Below are 20,285 nucleotides of genomic sequence, written 5' to 3'. Positions count from 1 at the left end.
ATTGATAGGCAACTTGTTTTCAGTGTTTGCTCTTTACCTTCGTCTTGCTTCATCTTCCTGTAACCCGTTCATCAGAGACTTCCATGATGTGAAGGGCTTGGTCTCTCTTTGAAGGTTTTCTCATTTCTCTTGGTTCCATTACTGCCACTTATGAAACATGGGAAAATCTCCACACAACATCTACAGGACCCTGAGACCATCTCCCTAGTTCAGTATTTCACAGCATTGCAGAGGGAAAAAAAATGTATTAAAAAGAGGAGAAACCCCACAGAAACCTTTAGGCAGCTATCAATAAAGACACTGATGATAGTAGAGTTTCTGAAGAGCGATGGAAATTCCCAGGGTCGCCTTATAGTCACAATGTGAGAGTTCCTCTTCCTAAGCCCCAAACCCCACTCCCAATCTTGTACTTCCATTATGTTCTTTGTCATTTACAAGGACAAGAGATATTCCTACCTCTCCCTGTTGACCTTTCTTTCTCTTCCTGATTCATTGATTTATCAGTTCATTTGTTTATTCATTCATGCATTCATTTGTAGCCTTTGTGGACTTTTGAGGTCCTTATTCTCACTCCCACTGAGATGGGTCTTCCAAGGGGCTGAGCATCAGCCCTTCAGGGTTCTAGGGTTACCCTTGAAAGTCAGTGGGTTCTTCTCTACTGCGATTGACTCAAGCCTCCATTCTGGAGCGTTCTCCCCAGTATCAGTCACCAATCACAGTTAGTATCTCCCTTATATAACTGACCTCTCAATTAGTATCTTAATATAATTTAATTAACATCAATTAATTTTGCAGTATTTATTCATTGTTTTGATATTTTTCTTTCCATTTATATCACTTTAGTCATTGTGTCTATTGTTTTCTTGGTTCCACTTACTTCACTGCATCAGTTCATAGAAGCCTTCTTATGCTTCTCTGAATTCATCATACTCATTATTATAGCAATCATCTTCCTATTAAATTTACTCTTGCTAGATTGTGTCCCATGGAGGTATTTTTGCATCACGACTGTTATCTAGTGTACTTACTATCTTTCTTTACTTTCTGCCCCATGCAAAGCTACATCTTACTGTAAGGCATTAATAAAAACATTAAATGGCCCAGGGTCCCTAGGGCACTCTACTAGAGTATTCCTTCTAAGTCACTTTCAACCCATTAATAAGACTTTGTGTCTAATCATTTAGCCAATTGAGAACAGACCTAACTATCGAATCATTGAGAACACATCTCTCTATCTTGTTCACAAGGAATATTTTAGGGACCTTTGGCAAGACCTTTGCTTAAACTTAGGTGCTCACAAGTGATTGAATTTATTACTGATAACTGGAATGTAGGCAATGTTTAAAGGTATTGGAGCCCCACAGCAATATCATGAAAAAATGCCTGTCAGTGTTGTTCAGAACCATAGTCAGTCAGTTGAGAATCTTGGTGATACTCTCTCCAAAATGTTTCATCTTAGTCTCTCTTGACTCACAGATTCAAGTCTGGGACAGGCCCTCGTGATCTTTCTCCTGGACTATTGCTATTGGTGTCGCTGGCTTCAGTTTTGTCGTTCTCCAATCCCCCCTCTGATGTGGTGCTTGGGTACTTGTACTTGGACCCCAATTTCTCCCTAACCTCAGAAACACTGTCCCTGACAGTTTCTCCCCAGCCCAAGGACCCTGTGCTTAGCAATTACTCATGAGTGGGCCCCAGCAAGACCCTTATCTCTCTCCCTGGTGCCGTTCCAAACAGCACCTGAAGGATGTATTAGTTTAAACTGGCTTTGCACTGGGTCATAAAGACATTCTTACCCACTACTATACTATCCTACCCCCCTACCCCATTATCTACATCCTGGGCTCCTCATTAACTGTATTCTAGACTTAAGACATATGTATACTTCCTACATCTATCTTGTCAAACAAGACATTGATTGGTGGCAGACTGGACAACTCTCAGTTACCCCTGAACTCCAGTTAACTTAGTGACATAGCAGGCCTAAAATCACACTTCCATGTGGCCCCCCTTGTGGGCTTTTCCCAGTGAGCTCTGGGTAAAACGCCTGTGCAGTAGGTACAAGAAGTGCATGTTCTTTTAAGAACTGACCACTCCTTAACCACTCCCTAATCCCACCCTGAATCCCCTAGTTAGCATATTTGGCACATGTTTTATTGTATTTTATCCTATATAAACTTTAACTGTACCTCTCTAAGGTTGCAGGATCCTTTAAGAATCCTTGCCCGCTGAAAAGTGTAACAATAAACTTTGCCACCTTGGCTTAAAGAATGCTTGAATCTGTGAATTCATTCCAGACGACCCATCCTGTAATTCAGTCTTTGAGGGGTTGTGACCTCTCAACCTCTCAGCCAGCAACACCTCCACACAGCTGCTGAACCCAGATTCCTAAAACACAGATGTGATCAAGAGACTTCACCTCTCACCCCATACAAATGTTTTCTTTTTTTTTTAATCTTTTTTTAAATTTTCAATTTTTAGGCAATTGGGGTTAAGGGACATGCCCAGGGTCACACAGCTAGGAAGGGTTAAGTGTTTGGTCTGAGGGCGGATTTGAACTCAGGTCTTCCTGACTTCAGGGCTGGTGTTCTATCCACTGTGCCACCTAGCTGCCCCTCATACAAATATTTTCAATAGCTCTCTGTCGCCTCTAGGACAAAAATACCAAATCAGCAGGGTGGCATTTTAAGCCCTCCACCATCTGGCTCCCACTAACCTTTCAGCTTTGCTTCCTGTTACTCCCCTATATCACTGTTCATTCTAGGCAAATTATCTTTTCCCCCTACACAAGATCTATTTCTGATCTCTGTGCTTTTGCACCAATATTCCCTAGTGCTAGAATGAACTCTTTCTTCACCTCCACTTTGTAGTCTCCCTACCTTCCTGCAAAGCATTGATCAGGTGTATGTCTTGCAAGAGGCCTCTCCAGATTCCTCCACTTATTTTGTGTTAATAAAAAAAAAAAAGGAATGCTGTGATTATAATTTCTCCAGAGAAGAGATGAGAAAATATTCTTTCACCTTGGTTTGCAGAGGTGGGGAACATTACATATACAACAGGGCTTAGCATGGTGCCTGGCATATAGTAGGCTCTTAAGAAATGCTTGTTGACTTGATTTGACTCAGTTGATGTAAAAGGTTAGTTTTTACAGAACTGTTTTTTCCACCTCATTCTTTTTTATTCTTTGTTACCCGTTTGTCTCAGTTTCCCCATCTGTAAAGTGAGCCAGAGAAGAAAATGGTAAACCACTCCAGCATCTTTGCAAAGGAAACCCCAAATGGGGTCATGAAGTGTTGGATATAACTGAACAACAACAACAAAGAGGATGGCTTTCTGGTTAGGGGAAGGGAAAGGACATATCTGTAAACAAAGGTAGTAATATTGTATCCCTTCCCCCATCTAGTAGAATGGGAACTTCCTGAGGGCAAAGATTGCTTCATTCTTATATTCCTAGTGCCTAGAACAGTTCCTGGCACATAGTAGGTGCTTACTAAATCTTTGTTGAATTGAATTAGCCATGATTCACTTGAATTATCAGCATGGGAGCTCCTTGAGGGTAGGGACAGTGTTTTTTGCCTTTTTTTGGGGGGGGATCTTCTATGCTTAGCACAAAGCCTGGCACAGAGTCAGTGCTTGACAAATGTTTGTTGACTTGATTTAATCCTTATTTTGCAGATGAGGAAACTGAAGTTCAGAGAAATTAAGTGACTCAGGTTGTGAGTGTCAGAAGCAGGATTTGAACCCTAGGCTTCCTGACTCCAGGTTAGATTGCATTGCCTCTTTAATGTACATTCTTTACTTTTGCCATGATTAAAAGTCAAATGCACTAGCTTATGTTTGGCAAAATTCATCTTTATCTCTTTTTTTTGAAAATTATGACATCTACCACTCTCCAGCCTTTTCACAGAGCCTGTCCCTCCCTACAAAGGTATAGCCTAGCAAAAAGCTTCCAAAGCCCATCAGTGCCTTTTGGAATTTCACTCCCTTGCCTCCCTCAGCAGTAAACTCGGGTAAGCCAGGGGAATGGTGCCACCTACAAATGGGCTTACCTGGGGGTTTGCTGGCAAATGATTTTGAATAACTGGATCTCCAAAGACTCCCGACACACTGAATCTGTACCAATAACATTTTCTTCATCACTTTCTTGTCTGGACAATCAACAAAACAATAAACCAGACCTCAATTTGTGAGATGTATATGCTCACAATGAAAGTCCAATAACAGAATCTCTCAAGCCAAGCTGACTCTAGCATATCCCTGGCTGGTTTGGAGTAGGGGAAGGTCGTTCTATCAATCTTATCACTACCAGAAGTGGATGGTTCCTAGAAGGGCAAAGAGGATGTGAAGGGCCTTGAGTTCATGTCACATAAAGATCAGCCAGGGAACTGGGAATGTTTGACCTGGAGAAGAGAAGGTCCAGGGGAGACCTAAGAGCTGTCTTCATTAATTCTAAAGGCTTTCATATGGAAAAGGAATTAGACCCATTTTGTTGGGACCCAGGGGCAGAACCAGGAGCAACTGGGGGACTTTGCCAAGAGCAAATTGTATGTTATTGCAACATAAGGAAACAATTCCTAATAAAGAGAATTGTCCCAAAATAATGCAAGCTGCTTGGGCAGGTGATGGGTTCTCCCTTACTGGGGGTCTTCACACAGAGGCTGGATAGCCACAGCATGCTCTGGTGGGAATTCCCTTCACATATGGGTTGGATCAGTTGGCCCCCAACGTTCTTCCAAATCTCAAATTCTGTGATTAAAATAGGAATAGGCAATTTCACTGACATACTGTCCATGCAAATGCTATGTGCTTTAAAAACAAAAAAAACACTACCATCCAATTTATTTAACTTCTTGGGCTCAACAAACCTTAATCTTCTAATGTGAGCATCTATTTGCAAATTTGCCACTCCAAGTGAGGAGCTCAAAGCCTTGTAGAAATCGTTCTCTCCCCATTAGCAAACACAATAGAGGAGCACCATGGCCAGCGCCCATGGCACTGGAATGCAGTCAGTAAGACCAAGTTTATATTTCACCTCACACCCTCTGAGGCTCAGTTTCCTCATCTGTAAAAGGTGTCTAGTAGGAGCACCTACTCTCAGGATTGTTGTGCGTGGAAGGAATGAACTTTGGAAACCTTAAAATACATGTGCGTTGTTATTAAGTTAAATGACTTATCCCTGGTCATGCAGGTAGGAAACAAATAAAAATGAAGATTATCACTGTTAGCTCATTCTTCTCACGTTCTGTTCTAAGGACAAGTCCCCAGCTCCCACTTCCCCTCTTCTCTTCCTCCATCTCTCCATCCCTCCCTCCTACTTCTCTTCATCTTATAAATGAGATTCACACACAACGGACACTCTTGCAGTTCCTTACTCAACCAAATCTTTATTTAGAATCTTTGGAAGCCATAAAACATTAGATCCAATAATATACATACACATTCAGCAGCTGCATTTCACGGCTTGCTTCCCATGACCCTCCTCTCCCAAATTATTATTATTCTTTAAACAAAAGCCCAAATGGTTCGGCTAAAACCCAAAGTGTGGCTTCTTTCCAGAACTGGTCCTTCCTAGGTGAGAAGGATATTCATTCACTTCCCCACACACCATGACTGGTTTATTGGAAAGTTGCAATGTAACTTTTTTTTTTTGGCAGGTACATATTTAACATAGAGAGAAAGTGCAAGTTACAAGGAGCAGACGTCCTACCCATTCTGGGCAGTGATGAAGGTGAAGGGTCTCCATTCCTCTTCTCTCCTTTTACAGGTGGAGGATGTGGGTGGAAAGGAACAGAACCCAAGACCCTGCAGTGTCCCCAAGATGCCTCTGGCAGTCATTCCATCCTGACCAGGAGGAAGACTGCTGAGGTCACATTTGCCAGTGCGATTTCTTCAAGGTGCAGATTTACATTTCAGGCCTGCTCAGATGTTGGAGGGTCTCTTGCGAACACACATAGATACTGGAGATTCCTGAATCTGTTGTTTCTTATGCACTGAGCAGCTGGCTCCCACTAATACTGTGCAGGCAGAAATCCATTAGAAGTTTGCTTGAAAAGCAATCAACACCAGCCACCAAAGACATTTCGGACGTAAAATTCAGGCACTCTATGCTTTGGAATAGCCATGTAATATTCCAACATGTTAATGCACTTTGTGATTACATAGATTCAAAGAGAATTTTCCATTAAAATCTACCCTTATTAAATAACATTTTAAACTAGAGCCCATAAAAGTTGCTTTTTATGACTTTCTGACCATTTACAAAATCGTGCTATGGTTAAATAATGCTAATCACTGATCTTGGTACTTATTTTTCCTAATACACTTATTACAGAGTTTGACAAGCAGCCAAGAGCATCTACAGACAAGCAGCCTCCCACCTCCCCCCACCCCTTTGGTAATAACGTATGAGACCAGTTTGAAAGATTTTCCTGTTTTTCTTTCTTTCTTTCTTTCTTTCTTTCTTTCTTTCTTTCTTTCTTTCTTTCTTTCTTTCTTTCTTTCTTTCTTTCTTTCTTTCTTTCTTTCTTTCTTTCTTTCTTTCTTTCTTTCTTTCTTTCTTTCTTTCTTTCTTTCTTTCTTTCTTTCTTTCTTTCTTTCTTTCTTTCTTTTTTTAAATTTGCATTCCATGGCGTGCAACTCTCTTGCAATGGAGTAGCCCCTCTGGAGCTAGGAAGACATGAGCAAAGCACGATTGTCCTTCCCCCCCACTCCCAGTTCATTTGTTAAATCGACTGCTGGCATCATGCGCCCCTTGACCATGGTCCCCACAATCTGCCCAGACAGAATGACTGATGTGGAGAGAACAGGAAGAGTAAGAATTCTGGCCCTGTCCTTCCTATAAAGGGAAGGTAACTGGTTCCAGCAGCTGACATGCTACAAACCTGATACAACTCACAAAGCTGTCCAGAGGCTGGGGGCTGGGAAATCCTCACTTCCAGGATAGGTTATAGTGGGAGCATACTGGCACAGGAATGTAAGCTGAGATGAACTCTGGGGGAATTCTGGAAACCCCAATATAATTTTGCCTTGTTGACATTCAGAACATGAATCTTAACTGCTCCAGTTGAACAAACCAAGGTATTTGGGCAAATGGTCTCTTCTGAAGGCGCATTTCACACGGCTCAGAAAACAATTTGGGTATGGTTTTCAGAAGACTGTCCATATTTTCATCTTGAGGCCTGCAAACTGACTCATTATAACCATCAAAGACTAATCCACAAAGACCAAATTGGAGGCATGTTTCAATGGTAAAGACTTAATGAGAAGAACACAGATAAAGTCCCATAGGAGAATTCGCTATTTTATCATTTAGAATGCTGGTAATTTAATTATACCACTAATGTTTTCTACCCCTCTTGGAAAAATTATTAGCATTAGTAAATCAGGACAGAGATGACAAGTCACTCAGTATTTGTTTCTGCTCATCAGCTGAGTTCTGACGATGCCATTCATCCTGTGGGTGATGCTGTATTTGTTAATTCCGGGTACAGTTGTTAGAAGAGGGGATCAAGGAAGAGATGTTGACCATCCAATGGTAGGTAGGAAGGCCAAGGCTTATTTCAACTGGAGAAGGTCACCACACCATAAGGGGAGAAAGAGGAGCAGAGACAGGGAGAGAGAGAGAGGGAGAGAGGGAAAGAGAGAAGAGAAAAGAAGAGAAGAGAAGAGAAGAGAAGAGAAGAGAAGAGAAGAGAAGAGAAGAGAAGAGAAGAGAAGAGAAGAGAAGAGAAGAGAAGAGAAGAGAAGAGAAGAGAAGAGAAGAGAAGAGGAGGAGATGATGATGATGGTGATGAAAATAATGATGTTCAGAGATGATTTATTTCTACAGGTAGGTGAAACCACAAGTCTCTTCTGAGCATAGAGGAGATGATGATCGACTGAGGACTACTGTTAATTGGTGCTTGGTTTTCATCCCAGCCAGGACCGTGCCTTAATACAGAGCTTTGGCCACAGCAGCAGTTGCCTCATTGACTTTGAAACAATGAGCTGCAGCTCAGGACAGCACTGTGAGTGTGACAGTTCCCCTTTGTCGCTTTAGAATGGCCACAGCTTGCTCATGAGTGACGCCTTCCAGGGCTTCGCCATTAACAGCCAATATCTGGTCCCCACGCTTCAGTCTCCCATCTTCTGCTGCTGCTCCCTACAAACAAGAGGGCACCGTCACCAAGCTGGCCAATTTAAGAAGCCTCTAACTAGATCTAGTTGGGCTCCATGTGAATGAATCATTTCAAAAGCCACCTATGAAATTCTTTCCATTTCACCTTCTTTCCTTTGGAAAAATATGCATTGTGGTCACAGAATCATAGGACGGTTAGAGCCGTCACATGGAGATGATAATAGGATCTACCTCCCAAGGTTTGGGGAGGTAATGAGATTCTTTAAAGACTGTATCAGAAGCTCCTGAAGAGACCTCAAAGGTCATCCACTCCAATCTCCTCATTTTACAGCTGAGGAAACTGAGGCAGACAGTGATTAAAGTGACTGGGTCAGGTCACACAGCTAGTAAGTGTCTGAGACAGGATCTGAATGTAGGTCTTCCTGATTTGAAGTTCAACACCCTACCCACAATCCCACATTGCTCTCAGAGAAAGGAAAGCATGCTGTGGCCTGGAGTATATGTGGGCTGGCTCTGTCGATGTGTGACTTTGGGTAAGTCAGGTCAACAAGCATTTATTAAGCACTTACTATATACCAGGCACTGTGCTAAGTGCTGGGAATACAAATAGATGGAAAAAAAAAAGGAGAATCCCTGTCTTCAAGAAACTTCCATTCTAACAAGGGAAGACAATGCAGAAAAGAAAGCTGAAAAGGAGCATGTGGAGGAATAAGGAGAAAGAAATTCGGAGTCAGGAGGGAGGCCTGGAGCAGAGTGAAGGCATGAGCAGGACTGACCTGGCCTTTCCTTAAAACAGAGCTTCTAGGAGAAACCAACCACTTAGAGGAAGGGGCTCCAAGGGCAGAGGAATCTTCCAGCGCGAGAAAGCTGCATGAGGAGCAAAGCCCAGAGCGGAATGAGAAAGGTCCCTTCTCAGTAAAATAGGGCAATCGGACCAGATGATCTAAGGCCCTTCTTTCCCTCCCCTTTCTGTGCATAATAAGGTAGTCCTATGAGCTCTGGGTCAAAGCAGGGGTTGGGCTGCAGGTTTTAGAAACCTGTGAAGGCATTCCAGGATGAGGTCTGTGGACATGGTTTAAAAAACATTTTAGTAAATCCAATACGCTTTATTTTGTGCATTTAAACACCATATTCTGAGAGGGGTCTCTAGGACCCACCAGACTACCAAGAGGGAGCATGTTCCCAGAAAGGACACTCAGTTTATGTGTTCCTGTCAGGCAAGGACTTTGCCAACCTTCAGGAGCTATAAACAAGTACAGTATTATCAGTGTCTGCAACACGAGGAGGACTGAGGGGACCAGGGAGAGAAGCGTTCGTTTCTAGGCACCGCATTTTAGGGAGGACGTTGACTGGCTGAAGAACACCCTGGGGCCAATAGAGGGGGTGGTCTAGGGCTTTGGTATATAATATATGAAGACTGGGTGAAGAAAGGCTGAGGAAGGGAAGACAGATGGGGACATGACAGCTGCCTCTGTCACTACTAAAGAGGGATCAGAAGAGCTCAACTCCTCGGGGCAGAAGTAGGGATGATGGATAGAAACTGTAGTGATAGGGGGGCAGCTAGGTGGCACGGTGGATAGAGCACTGGCCCTGCAGTCAGAAGGACCTGAGTTCAAATCCAGCCTCAGACACACTAGCTGTGTGAACATGGGCAAGTCACTTTACCCCACTGCCTAGACAAAGAAAGAAATCATAGTGATAGAAAGAAATCAGGGGATCATAACTCTCAAGCTGGAAAAGGTCCACATTCCCACCTTCATTTTACAGATGAGGGGACTGAGGCCGAGGGAAATGAAGAGACTTGCCTTAGGTCACACGGGAGTTGGGAGCAGAGCAGTGATTTGGGGTCAGGGCTGCCCCAAAGTGAACTGGGCTGCCTTAAAAAGATGGCGGCCTCCCCCTCCCTGGAGGGCTCCAAGACAAGGCAGGTGCCACTTGTTAGGGGTGCTGCAGAGGGGCTTCTTGTGGAGGTATCAGTTGGACTAAATGGCCAGTGAGCATCCCTTCCACTTCTGAACCATCTGATTTCTGTAAAACCTTTTCCCCTCGCTGACGGTGAGGTTTCTTCAGATGTGGTGGTGCGGTGGAAAGAACATTGGATATGGAGCCAAGGACTTAGGTTCAAATGCTGCCTTTGATGCTTATTAGTTGTGTGACCTTGGGCAAGTCTCTTCCCCCCAGGCCTCAGTTTCCCTAACTGTACAATGAGGAGTTTGCATTAGATGGCCTCTGAGGTCCCTTCCACCTCTAAGTCTGTGATCCATGATTAGGAGACAATCAGGATAAGTACTTTGCTTCAAGGTAAAGCATAATATCATTCACCATCTTACCAAGGCTTCTTTAACTTTTCGAAAACCCACACATGACATAAAAACAAAGAAAAATACCTTCGCAAAGATGGTCTTGACGTAGATGGGCAGATCACCATGGGGACTTCCGTAGCCCCCCACGATACTGAAGCCCAGCCCATCAGAGCCCTTCTCCAAAGTGATCATCTTCGGCTGAGGAGTTCTGGAAGCACAGGAAAAGGAATAAACGAAAAAGTTTTCTAATTAATTTAATTAAAAAAGGTTTACTTTGTTCAAAGAATGCACGCCATGAAAAAGAAGAAGGGATATTGGGAGGGAATTTCACTTTAATGGAAGGGACAAGGACTGGAGAGAGCCTTTGTTCACTTACTTGAATGCATTTCCTACCTAAAATTGGCCTAAGGCCATGAGTTGCATGTACCCCAAGGTTTTCCCTTTCCCTGGTCGCGGGGTATTTAGGATGGATTAAACTGGGCAAAAGTAGAGTGAAGTTCTTTCTACGTCACCCACGCCAGGCCGGTCAATTTTCCAAGTCCAGAAGGTAAACTGAGGTAAAAGCACCCATTCTGGATTTTGCCAGTGGAGATAATCACACATGTGAATTGATCACTTACTCTGGGTCTTCAGGATGGTGGTCGCTGGAGGGGGAGCCAAGGTGGTAGCTGGCAGACATGTTTTCCAGCTGAGTTGCAATAGCACTGATATTAGTATCAGCTACTACCTATAGGGAAAAAGGTAGACGTGTGTGAGTAGAGCCTCAAGCCTAAGCTTCACTAAAGGATTAAGGGCAAAAATCATGGACCAGTGATGCTCATGACAACAACCTCTTGGAAACAAGCATTTCTTAAGCACCCACTATGTGCTGGGTAGTGTGTAACTCCCATCCAATCACTGCTAGCTCTGCCCTCTGAGACCGAGCACACAAGCCGCTCCGATCCTTGAAGACAGTTGTCGCGTCCTCACAGGCTACACATCTAAGTTCCTGCAGGCCCGTGCCCGTCCCCTGACTGGCCCCCACCCTTGGAATGCTCTCCCATCTCACCTCTGCCTCTCAGATCTCAGCTTCCCTTCAGACTTACCATCTTCAGGAGGTTTTCTCCCTGGCTCCCCCCACCCCCAAGCTGTTCGTGCCTTGCCCTCTAAGGTTCTCTTCATCTACTCTGGATACGTTTTGTATGCCTTTGCTCTCTCCCCATTAGAATGTAAGCTCTTTGAGCTGTTTTGCTTCGGTCCAAGGCTTATTAGCACAGAGGAGGCATCATAGTCGGTGCTTAACAGATATCTTTTTGATCAGTTGCTTGACTGACTCCTGTACGGCAAGGTCTCCAGGCCCTTTACCGCGTCCTCCACCCTTCTTATACCCACTCAAGTTGTTCCACGTCCTTTCTAAAATGCAGGACCTAGAACACAATCTGACAAACACAGTCCCTTTAAGGAAAGAACATTTCCAATCATTTAAGGAAATCTCATCTGGAAATATTCTATAGCTGGGTCCCACACAAAAGACTTTTGAAATCTTAGTTTTAAAGACTATTTCGGCAGGAGCCACAGCCACCCATTTCTTTAACATTAAAGTTACAAAATACTAAGTTTGGCTCTTTCTTAACCTATCAACCTATTGTGCTGCTTCTGCTGAAGTGTGGCAATTCCAACTGGACTTTGCGGGGTGCCTCGTTGGAATCGGCTGCTGCCCCTCAGTTCCTGCATGGGCTCCGTCTTGTAGAAATTGGAAATGTTGAAATAAAAGGAGAGGTCATTAACAGCAGAGACGACTTCTACTTCCCAGCACATTTCCCCCTCTGACAACACCCTGGGGCTACTGAGGCTGATAAATAATTGTCTTCTTTGCTTGATCACGCCTCTCTACTGGGAAGTTAAAGTGCGGGCAACTATTCAGGCTACAGAAAATGAATAGTACGCTTCCTCCTTTCTTTTAAAGGCAGAGGAAATTAATACACGGGGCAGCTCAGTCACAGTGTCTGGGCGCATAAGGAAAGAACTCATTTCATTCCCAGCCAACCTGGGTTAACAAAAGAACACTGGAAGCCAAAAGCCTTGTTGATTTATCGCGCGTAACAGAGAGTAATTTTTCTCTCCTCGTTAGGCTTTCGTAAAATCGTGCTCACTGCCTGGATGGGTGGCATTAAGGAATTTCTGAATAAAAATAATAATTTCTTGCTTTTCAGCTGGCATAATTCACACTGGCTGGGCCATGCGGGTTCCTGCCAGTGACGCTCAATCTTTTCTGAAGGCCACTTATCTACCTATTGCAGCTGCCTGGTCCATTTCTCACTGTACCTGCAGAATAATGCGCCCGTAAGCATTCTTGAGTAGATTAACAACGTCAGCATGAGACAGTCCATCCAGAGGTTGCCCATTAATGCTGACAATCCGGTCTCCAACCTAGAAGGACAAAAGTGGAAAGAAAAGACTATCATTTGAGAAAAATTAAATTTGAGGAGAACGCTGGAAATTCTTTGGGAGCTGTGTTTCCTATATGTGGCTTTTGTGTAGTTTCTATATCCCCCCCCTGAGAGTATGTGCTCAAGGAAGTAAGAGGAATTTTTATGATTCCAAAGAAGAATTTTTTTTTTTGCGGACCCATCAGAGAAATAAGATGGGGGTTAGTTTCATTATTAAGTCTGTGACATGGAAAAATGACCTGGTAGACTGCTTTTGTAATCTACTAATGATGAGGCTGCAGGTGAACGCCTGCTGATAAGAGTGGGGGGTTCCAACTGGCTGGTCAATGAAACCCTAATGTTGAAGCTGAATATTCATGGTCTTATTTTTCTAACTAAGTAAAGATTAAGTGGTAATAGGCACAATTTCATACAAATCTTGATTCTTGTGGTTGAGGAAAACCTTCCAGGGAGAGCCCTTTTCATTTAAAAATCAATTTTGAGCCGAATGGGGTATAAAAAAAAGTTAGAGAAGGTAGTACAAATGTATGGCCACTTAGGCCTTTCATAGAGGAAACTCCGATACAAGCAATCCCCTAAGACCCACAGGATCGCCGTGACTGATTTCACCCTCAGCGTAGGATGGTTGGGATTGGCCTCTCTCCATCCTGGCGCCATTTTGCATTTCGCACTTCATACTATTCATTCTCCATGCCTTTTTCTTTCCTTACCTTGAGTTTGTGCGTACGTGCTGCAACTCCACTAGCTTGAATCATGGCAATAAAGATGGGAATATCTCCAAGAGGGCTGCCCTTTCCCCCTGCTATGCTGATTCCCAGGGCGTCATTCAGCTCCTGACAAGGAGGGAAAAAGTACCAGGTCTGCATCCTATTGCTGCTACTTCATGACAAGTTACACGGGTGTACACAGATGCATGTAAACGTCTTTGTTAAAATACGCTAGAAATAACAAAAGTTCAGTTTCTCACCCAGTGTCACTTCTTTCTTTTCTCCTCTGTTAATGATTATGTTCCAAATTTTAAAAAGACAGATAACAAAATAAAGAAGTTTATCTATAGACAGAGCAGACAGTTGTGCAACTGGCCAATTCATGACCTGGGGATCAAGCCAGGAACGCCAAGACCTTGGCTATGTCTGAGAACCAGTGTGGATGTCGATGGGCAGCGTGGTATGGAGGAGAGACCCCTAGCTGAGGAGCCTGAAGACATCAGGTCAATTGCTGGTGCCCTCATTTACCAGCTGTGCAGCCCTGGGCAAGCCTCTTTCCTTCTCTGGGCCTCAGTGTCCTCATTCAGTAGAATATAAGCTTCCTGTGGGCAGAGATTATCTTACTTCTGTATTCGTGTTTCTAGTACCTAGGGTTAGAACTATACCTGGCTCATCAGAGAAACTTAATAACTACTCATCAGTTGAGAGAAGCAGAGCAAGGTTGTGGGTAGAGCATGGGACCTGGAAGGAGAAAGGCTTGGGCTCAAATCCTGCCTTAGACAGCTCCTAAATGAGTGACCCACAGAAAGTCATTTAACCTCTCTGGGTCTCAGTTTTCCCATTTGTAAAAGGAGAGAGCTGAACTCAGGGACCTTTAACATCCCTTCCAGCTCTTTTACTTATTTTTTTAAAAATTATTTATTTAATATTTTAATTCCTTTCCAGCTCTAAGTCTACGACCCTGGGAATAAACAGACAGAGTGGGAATAGAACATCTCCAAGATCATTCTTGCTTTTTACTCCCATGAAGAGAGAAATTTACTTATGCTCTCATCACTTCCTGGACTTCGGGAAATACTCTGGTGAATTAAGAGGGTGGGAGGGCACAGGGAGACAGATGCTGGCTTTCTAAGCAGAGACCCAAGGTTCCAAACCTAGCTATCCTCTTTGTTAGTTATATGAGCCAGGGTAAAGTCACTGGACCTTTATAGACTTCAGTGTCCTCTGTCAAAGGAGAGGGGGTCTGTTGTGGGGCAGGGTTCTTAATCTGAGCTTCTTAAATTTATTAAAATATATATATCAAAGAGACAGAGGAGTAGATTTCAATATAATTGGTTTCCTTAGTAATGCCACATATCTTTTCATACGCATTTAAAACCAGGATTTTGGAAAGGGGTGGCCAGGCTTCACCAGACTCCCCCAGGGGTACCCGACACACAAAAGGTGCATAATCCTTGTACTACAAAATCTCTGCTCATGAGAAGCTGTGGAAGCAGGCTTGAAGTCTATCCTTAAGTAGTTTGTTAAGTAAGGCTCTGCATATATATCATGCTGCTCTGGTACAATACAAAGCAAATGAAATATATTGGTGCAGAAAATAGTGTTAGATCTCGAGTAAGAAAGACTTGAATAGAAATCCAACCTCAGATACTTACTAGATGTATGATGTTGGGAAAGTCGCTGAGTGGCTGTGTGCCTCAGTCTCCTTAACCATAAAATAAGGATAATAATGGCACCTACCTCCCTGGGTTGTAAACTTGCAAGCTGACCCACCCAACCCTTGATGCTCCCAGCTCTGCCTTACAAAAGGACCACCTATCAAACGGAGCTTGAAATCATAATTCATCTAATTTTCAATAAAAAAGAATTCAACAGATATTTGTTAAGTGTGTATTTGGTGCCAGGAAGGTACAAGCTGAAAGAAGCCACGATCCCTGCCCTCAAGGAGCTTGCCCACTAGTTGGGGGGTAAGATGCCAATCAAGATAACAATAATCTGGAACCCAGAGGAGAAAGGGCTCCTTCGGTAGGCCGTGAGTCTCCCCGCACTGGACACCTGCAGGCAGAGGCTGGCTGACCACTTGTTGGGGATCCTTATTCAGGCACAGGCCACACTAGATGACCAATGAGGTCCTGACAGCTCTGAGATTCAACCAACAAGTATTTCTCAGCGCTAAGCGCTGGGAATACACAGAGGCTGTGCCTGTCCTCAAGGACCTTAAACAAAACCCATGGGATAACAACAGTACTTTGATACTGAAAGTCTGTAAGGGAGGGGCAACGCGAAGTGTTATGTGAGGTCTGAGGAGGAAGAGGCCATTTCTGATTTGGGGGAAGGGGATCCAGAAGGGTTTGATGGCCGAATTGTGGAAATGCTTCTGGGACACAGCTGATGGACTTACCCGTATGATCTCTACAGTCCTTGGGCCCATGTCAGTTCCTATTAAATGAAGAAGCACAGGCTTAACGTTCTGAGTTAAGACAGTTCAATGAAGAGATAATAACATTAGGGGACTGGCGCCTTCCAAAAGCAAGTCCTTAAGTAGTCAGCTTTTTCTCGACAGCCAGATGTTGTTGCTCAGTCACAGCCAACTCTTTGTCGGATGACCCACCCCATTTGGGGTCTTCTTGGCAAAGATACTGGACCGGTTTGCCATTTTCTCCTCCAGCTCATTTTACACATGAGGAAACTGAGGCAGACAGGGTTAAGCGACTTGCCCAGGGTCACCCAGCTAGGAAGTGTCTGAGGCCAGATTTGAACTCAGGAAGATGAGGCTTCCTGACTCCAGGCCCAGCACGACATCCACTTTGCCACCTAACTCACGAGGAGCATTGACCACGGACCGTGTCTGCAGTTACAAGGAGGGTCGCTGGGCCAGAGATGGACAGATCCATAATCATGCACCTGGGCCTGCCAGATGCTGATGGAGAGTGTCATGGAAATAGAGGGAGAGAGAAAACACACCCAACCGGCCTTGAGGCTGGACCCTTTCTGTCTATAGGAAAGAACCTGCTTCCTTGTTTGTTTTTTTCCTGTCCTGAATTAAAGGCTGGCCTACCCCGGTAAGACAAAGCTTTCTTTTTCTTCTATTTAGAAAGATTTCAAGCGTGAACTTCTGACCTGCCTCTGATGAATGACAATTGATTTCATTTTGTCTGTGGCTGGCAAGGCAGAGTTTGGAGGGGACAGAGGGTCAGCCTTGGAGACTGGGTTCAAGTCTTACCTCTGACCCGTTCTAGTTTTGGTGGAAAATAGCATTTCTAGAATTTATTTTATGAGGTAGGAGAAGGGGGGCCTGAAGTGTGATAATGTGAAAAAAGGGCTTTGGAGCCACTAAAATGTCAGCTGCTATTCCATTTTTACTGAACTCTCTCTCTCTCTCTCTCCCTCCCTCCCTTCCCCACCTCCTCAAGCATGGACTGCTGACCTGCTTCTAATGACCTACAATTTCTTCATTTTCTCTGTGTGAACTGCTTTAATATATTGGTTTTATTTTACAAGACCCCTGGGGATTTTTTTCCTTCTGTTCCAAATGCTTCTCTGCTTTAATAAAGTGGAAGAAATATTTCACATTGAAACTCTCTGGCCTTGTTTACTGTTGGTAGGCCTGTGAGAACCTTGAGGAATAGGTCTCAACCTCCAAAGGCTTACGGAGATTTGGACCGAAGCGAAAAACTTGCCCCAGTGAGGAGGCGACCTGAATACTTCCCGCTTCATTGTTCTGTGGCAGAGGCAAACCGTACCTGAGTTTCTCTGGGCAGAGTCCGAGGGCCTCTTGGTACTAACCAGGTTTTGCAAGCTGGTGATAACGGGAGCCAAGGAAGGAGGAAAGCTGCTGCGGACACTGTGTTGACTCATCTACAATGGGAAAAGCAGTCAGATTTGAAAGTCTGGTCCTCCCGATGACCTGTGAAATGTGTTGTTAACTAATTTTTTTTAAGCGAGGTAACTGGGGTTAAGTGACTTGCCCAGAGTCACACAGCTAGCGAGTGTTATGTGTCTGAGGCCAGATCTGAACTCAGATCCTCCTGACTCCAGGGCTGGTGCTCTATCCACTGCAGCCATATATTTTTAAAAGCAAGAATATTATACTTCAATTTATACTCAGAGTTCAGCAGTTCTTTCTCTGGAGACAGCATGTTTTCATCATAAGTCCTTCGGAATTGTCTTAGATCATGGTATTGATCAGAGTAGCCATGTCTTTCACAGTTGATAACCATTACAGCATTGCTGTTACTGTGCACAGCGATCTCCTGGTTCTTTTTCCTTCACTTTATATCAGTTCATATAGGTCTTGCAACGTTTTTCTAAAACCACCCCAGTTTGTCATTTCTCATAGGACAACAATATTCCATCACAATCATATGCTACAACTTGCTCAGCCATTCCCCAGTGGATGGGCATCCTCTCAATTTCCAGTTCTTTGCCACCACAAACAGAGCTGCTGTGAATATTTTGGTACACGTGGGTCCTTTTCCTTTGACTCTTTGGAATACAGACCTAGAAGTGGTACTGCTGGGTCCGAGGGTATGCACAGTCTTACAGCCATCTAGGCAGAGTTCCAAATTGCTCTCCAGAATGGTTGGGCATTCCACTACTACACCAGCAGTTCATTAGCATACTCCCTTTCCTCTCATCCCCTCCAGCTTTGTTCCATGAGACTTCAAGAAATAATAAGAGTTGTTTTAATTTGCCTTTCTTTAATCAATAAGGATTTAGAATTTTTTTTCATATGACTATAGATAACTGTGATTTCTTCTTCTGAAAATTGACCATTTACCAACTAGGGATGACTCTTATTTTTATAAATTTGTCTCAGTTCTATACCTGGTATGCATTTGAAAAACGAGGCTCTTATCAGAGAAAATTTGCTGTAAAGTTTTTTGACGTTCCTTCATTATCTATGGTACCTTTTAGCAAAATGTAGTTTCCCTGATTATCACCTTTAATTAGGTATATTCTGGCTTTTGTTTTGTCTGAGATCATGATTGCCACCCCCCCTTTTTTTTTAAACTTCAGCTGAAGCATATTAGATTCTGCTCCAGCTCTTTATTTTAACTCTCTGTGTATCTTTCTGTTTCAAGTGTCTCTTATAAACAACATATTGTTGGATTCTGGTTTATCCACTCTGCCATCCACTTTCATTTTATGAGCAAGCTCATCCCATTCACATTCACAGTTATGATTAATAACTGTGTATTTCATTCCATCCTATTTTCTTATTTCTTCTCTTTTTCTGCTGTCTTTTCTCAGAAGCCTATTTTGTTTCTAACCACTTGCCTTCCTTACTCTGCCCTCCCTTTTATTATCTCTACCCCTACCCCCTTATCTCTATCACCTTCCCCTCCTATTTCCCTATTGGATAAGTTAGATTTCAATACAAAATTGAGTGTATATATATTTATATATGTACTTCCCTCTTTGAACTAATTCCAGTGAGAGTGGGGTTCAACTATTGCCCATCCCCCCATTATAAAAGCTCTTCCTTGTACTCTTTTATGTGAGAAAATTTACCCCATTCTACCTCTCCCTTCCCCCTTCTCCCAGGGCATTCCTCTTTCGCACTCCTATGTTCTTTTTTATTTTGGAAATCATCCCAACATAATCAATTCATACTCATATACTATGTCTATGGAGAATATTTTTAACTGTCCTAATAATGATAAAGTTCTTAGAAGTTACAAGTATTATCTTCCCATATAGGAATGTAAACAGTTTAACTCCATTGAATCCGTTATGATTATTCTTTCAAGTTTACCTTTTTATGCTTCTCTTAAGTCTTCTGTTTGAATGTCAAATTTTCTATCCAGTTCTGGTCTTTTCATCAGGAGTGCTTGGAAGTTCTCTATTTCATTAAATATCCATTTTTCCCCAGAAGGAATTTATATTCAGTTTTGGGGGGTAGGTTATTGTTGGTTGTAATTCTAGCTCCTTTGCTTTCTGGAATATCATATTTCAAGTCTTCTGTTCCTTTAATGTGGCTGCTGATAAATCTTGTATGATCCTGACTGTGGCTCCAAGATATGGGAATTGTTTCTTTCTGGTGCTTGCAATATTTTTTCTTTGACATGGGAGTTCTGGAATTTGGCTCTAATATCCTCGGGAGTTTTCATTTTTGAGATCTCTTTCAGGAGGTGATAGGTGGATTTTTTTATTTTTATTTTTATTCTCTGGATCTAAGATAATACCAGTTGGTGAAGGATCAAGAAAAGCCTCATGGTGGAATCATCGGGGCAGAGCCAAGATGGCAGAGTGCAGGCTGGGCCCTGGCTGAGCTCTCCCAACATTCCCCACCAAACAACTTTAAAGTAACACCTCAAGTCAAATTTTGGAGCAGCAGAGCCAAAAAAATGTTCAAGGCGAGGCATTTTCCCATTTTCCAAGACAACTTGGAAGGTCTGAAGGAGAGGTCTGTACCAGCAGGGTAGAATCCTGTTTGGGGCCCACCAATGCAGTGGCAGTAGGGGCAGCTCCAGGAGCTCTCAGCCTTGAAATGGTCAGAAAGGGATACGAGGGGCCTTTTCCTGGCTGGTGCTGATTGATGACTCTATTGCCCATACACAGTTCTGGGTCACAGTTCCAGGATGAAGAGGAGTGTTTGTAGTTATTCACAAGGAAGCAGGGGCCCTGGTCTCAGTTCCAAAGCAAAGAGGAGTGGTAGTTCTTATGGGTGCAGGGCACCAAGGGGACTTCCTGGGTAAAGAACAAAATGCAGGCCAGGAGAGCAGTGACC

At 43.4% G+C, this 20,285-nt stretch overlaps 1 protein-coding gene across 1 annotated transcript in view; it reads right to left on the bottom strand.

Annotated features, from left to right (window-relative positions):
* Positions 1-5,361: 5,361 nt before the first annotated feature.
* Positions 5,362-20,285, bottom strand: part of PATJ (PATJ crumbs cell polarity complex component) — a 340,451-nt gene continuing 325,527 nt past the window's right edge. The window contains exons 39-45 of the mRNA XM_020993086.2: positions 17,296-17,410; positions 15,954-15,991; positions 13,556-13,678; positions 12,721-12,825; positions 11,037-11,143; positions 10,501-10,624; positions 5,362-8,137 (exon numbers count right to left, since the gene is read on the bottom strand). Of these exons, the coding sequence (XP_020848745.1) occupies positions 7,991-8,137; positions 10,501-10,624; positions 11,037-11,143; positions 12,721-12,825; positions 13,556-13,678; positions 15,954-15,991; positions 17,296-17,410 (759 nt within the window). The 3' untranslated portion in view covers positions 5,362-7,990. The remainder of the gene's footprint in view (positions 8,138-10,500; positions 10,625-11,036; positions 11,144-12,720; positions 12,826-13,555; positions 13,679-15,953; positions 15,992-17,295; positions 17,411-20,285) is intronic.

Source organism: Phascolarctos cinereus, unplaced genomic scaffold (assembly GCF_003287225.1).
Source record: "Phascolarctos cinereus isolate Bilbo 61053 unplaced genomic scaffold, phaCin_HiC Scaffold_5;HRSCAF=322, whole genome shotgun sequence".
In the NCBI taxonomy this organism is placed as follows: Eukaryota; Metazoa; Chordata; class Mammalia; order Diprotodontia; family Phascolarctidae; genus Phascolarctos; species Phascolarctos cinereus.
The sequence above is the reverse complement of the archived record's forward strand: the minus strand, read 5'-3'. Positions and strand labels throughout refer to the sequence as shown.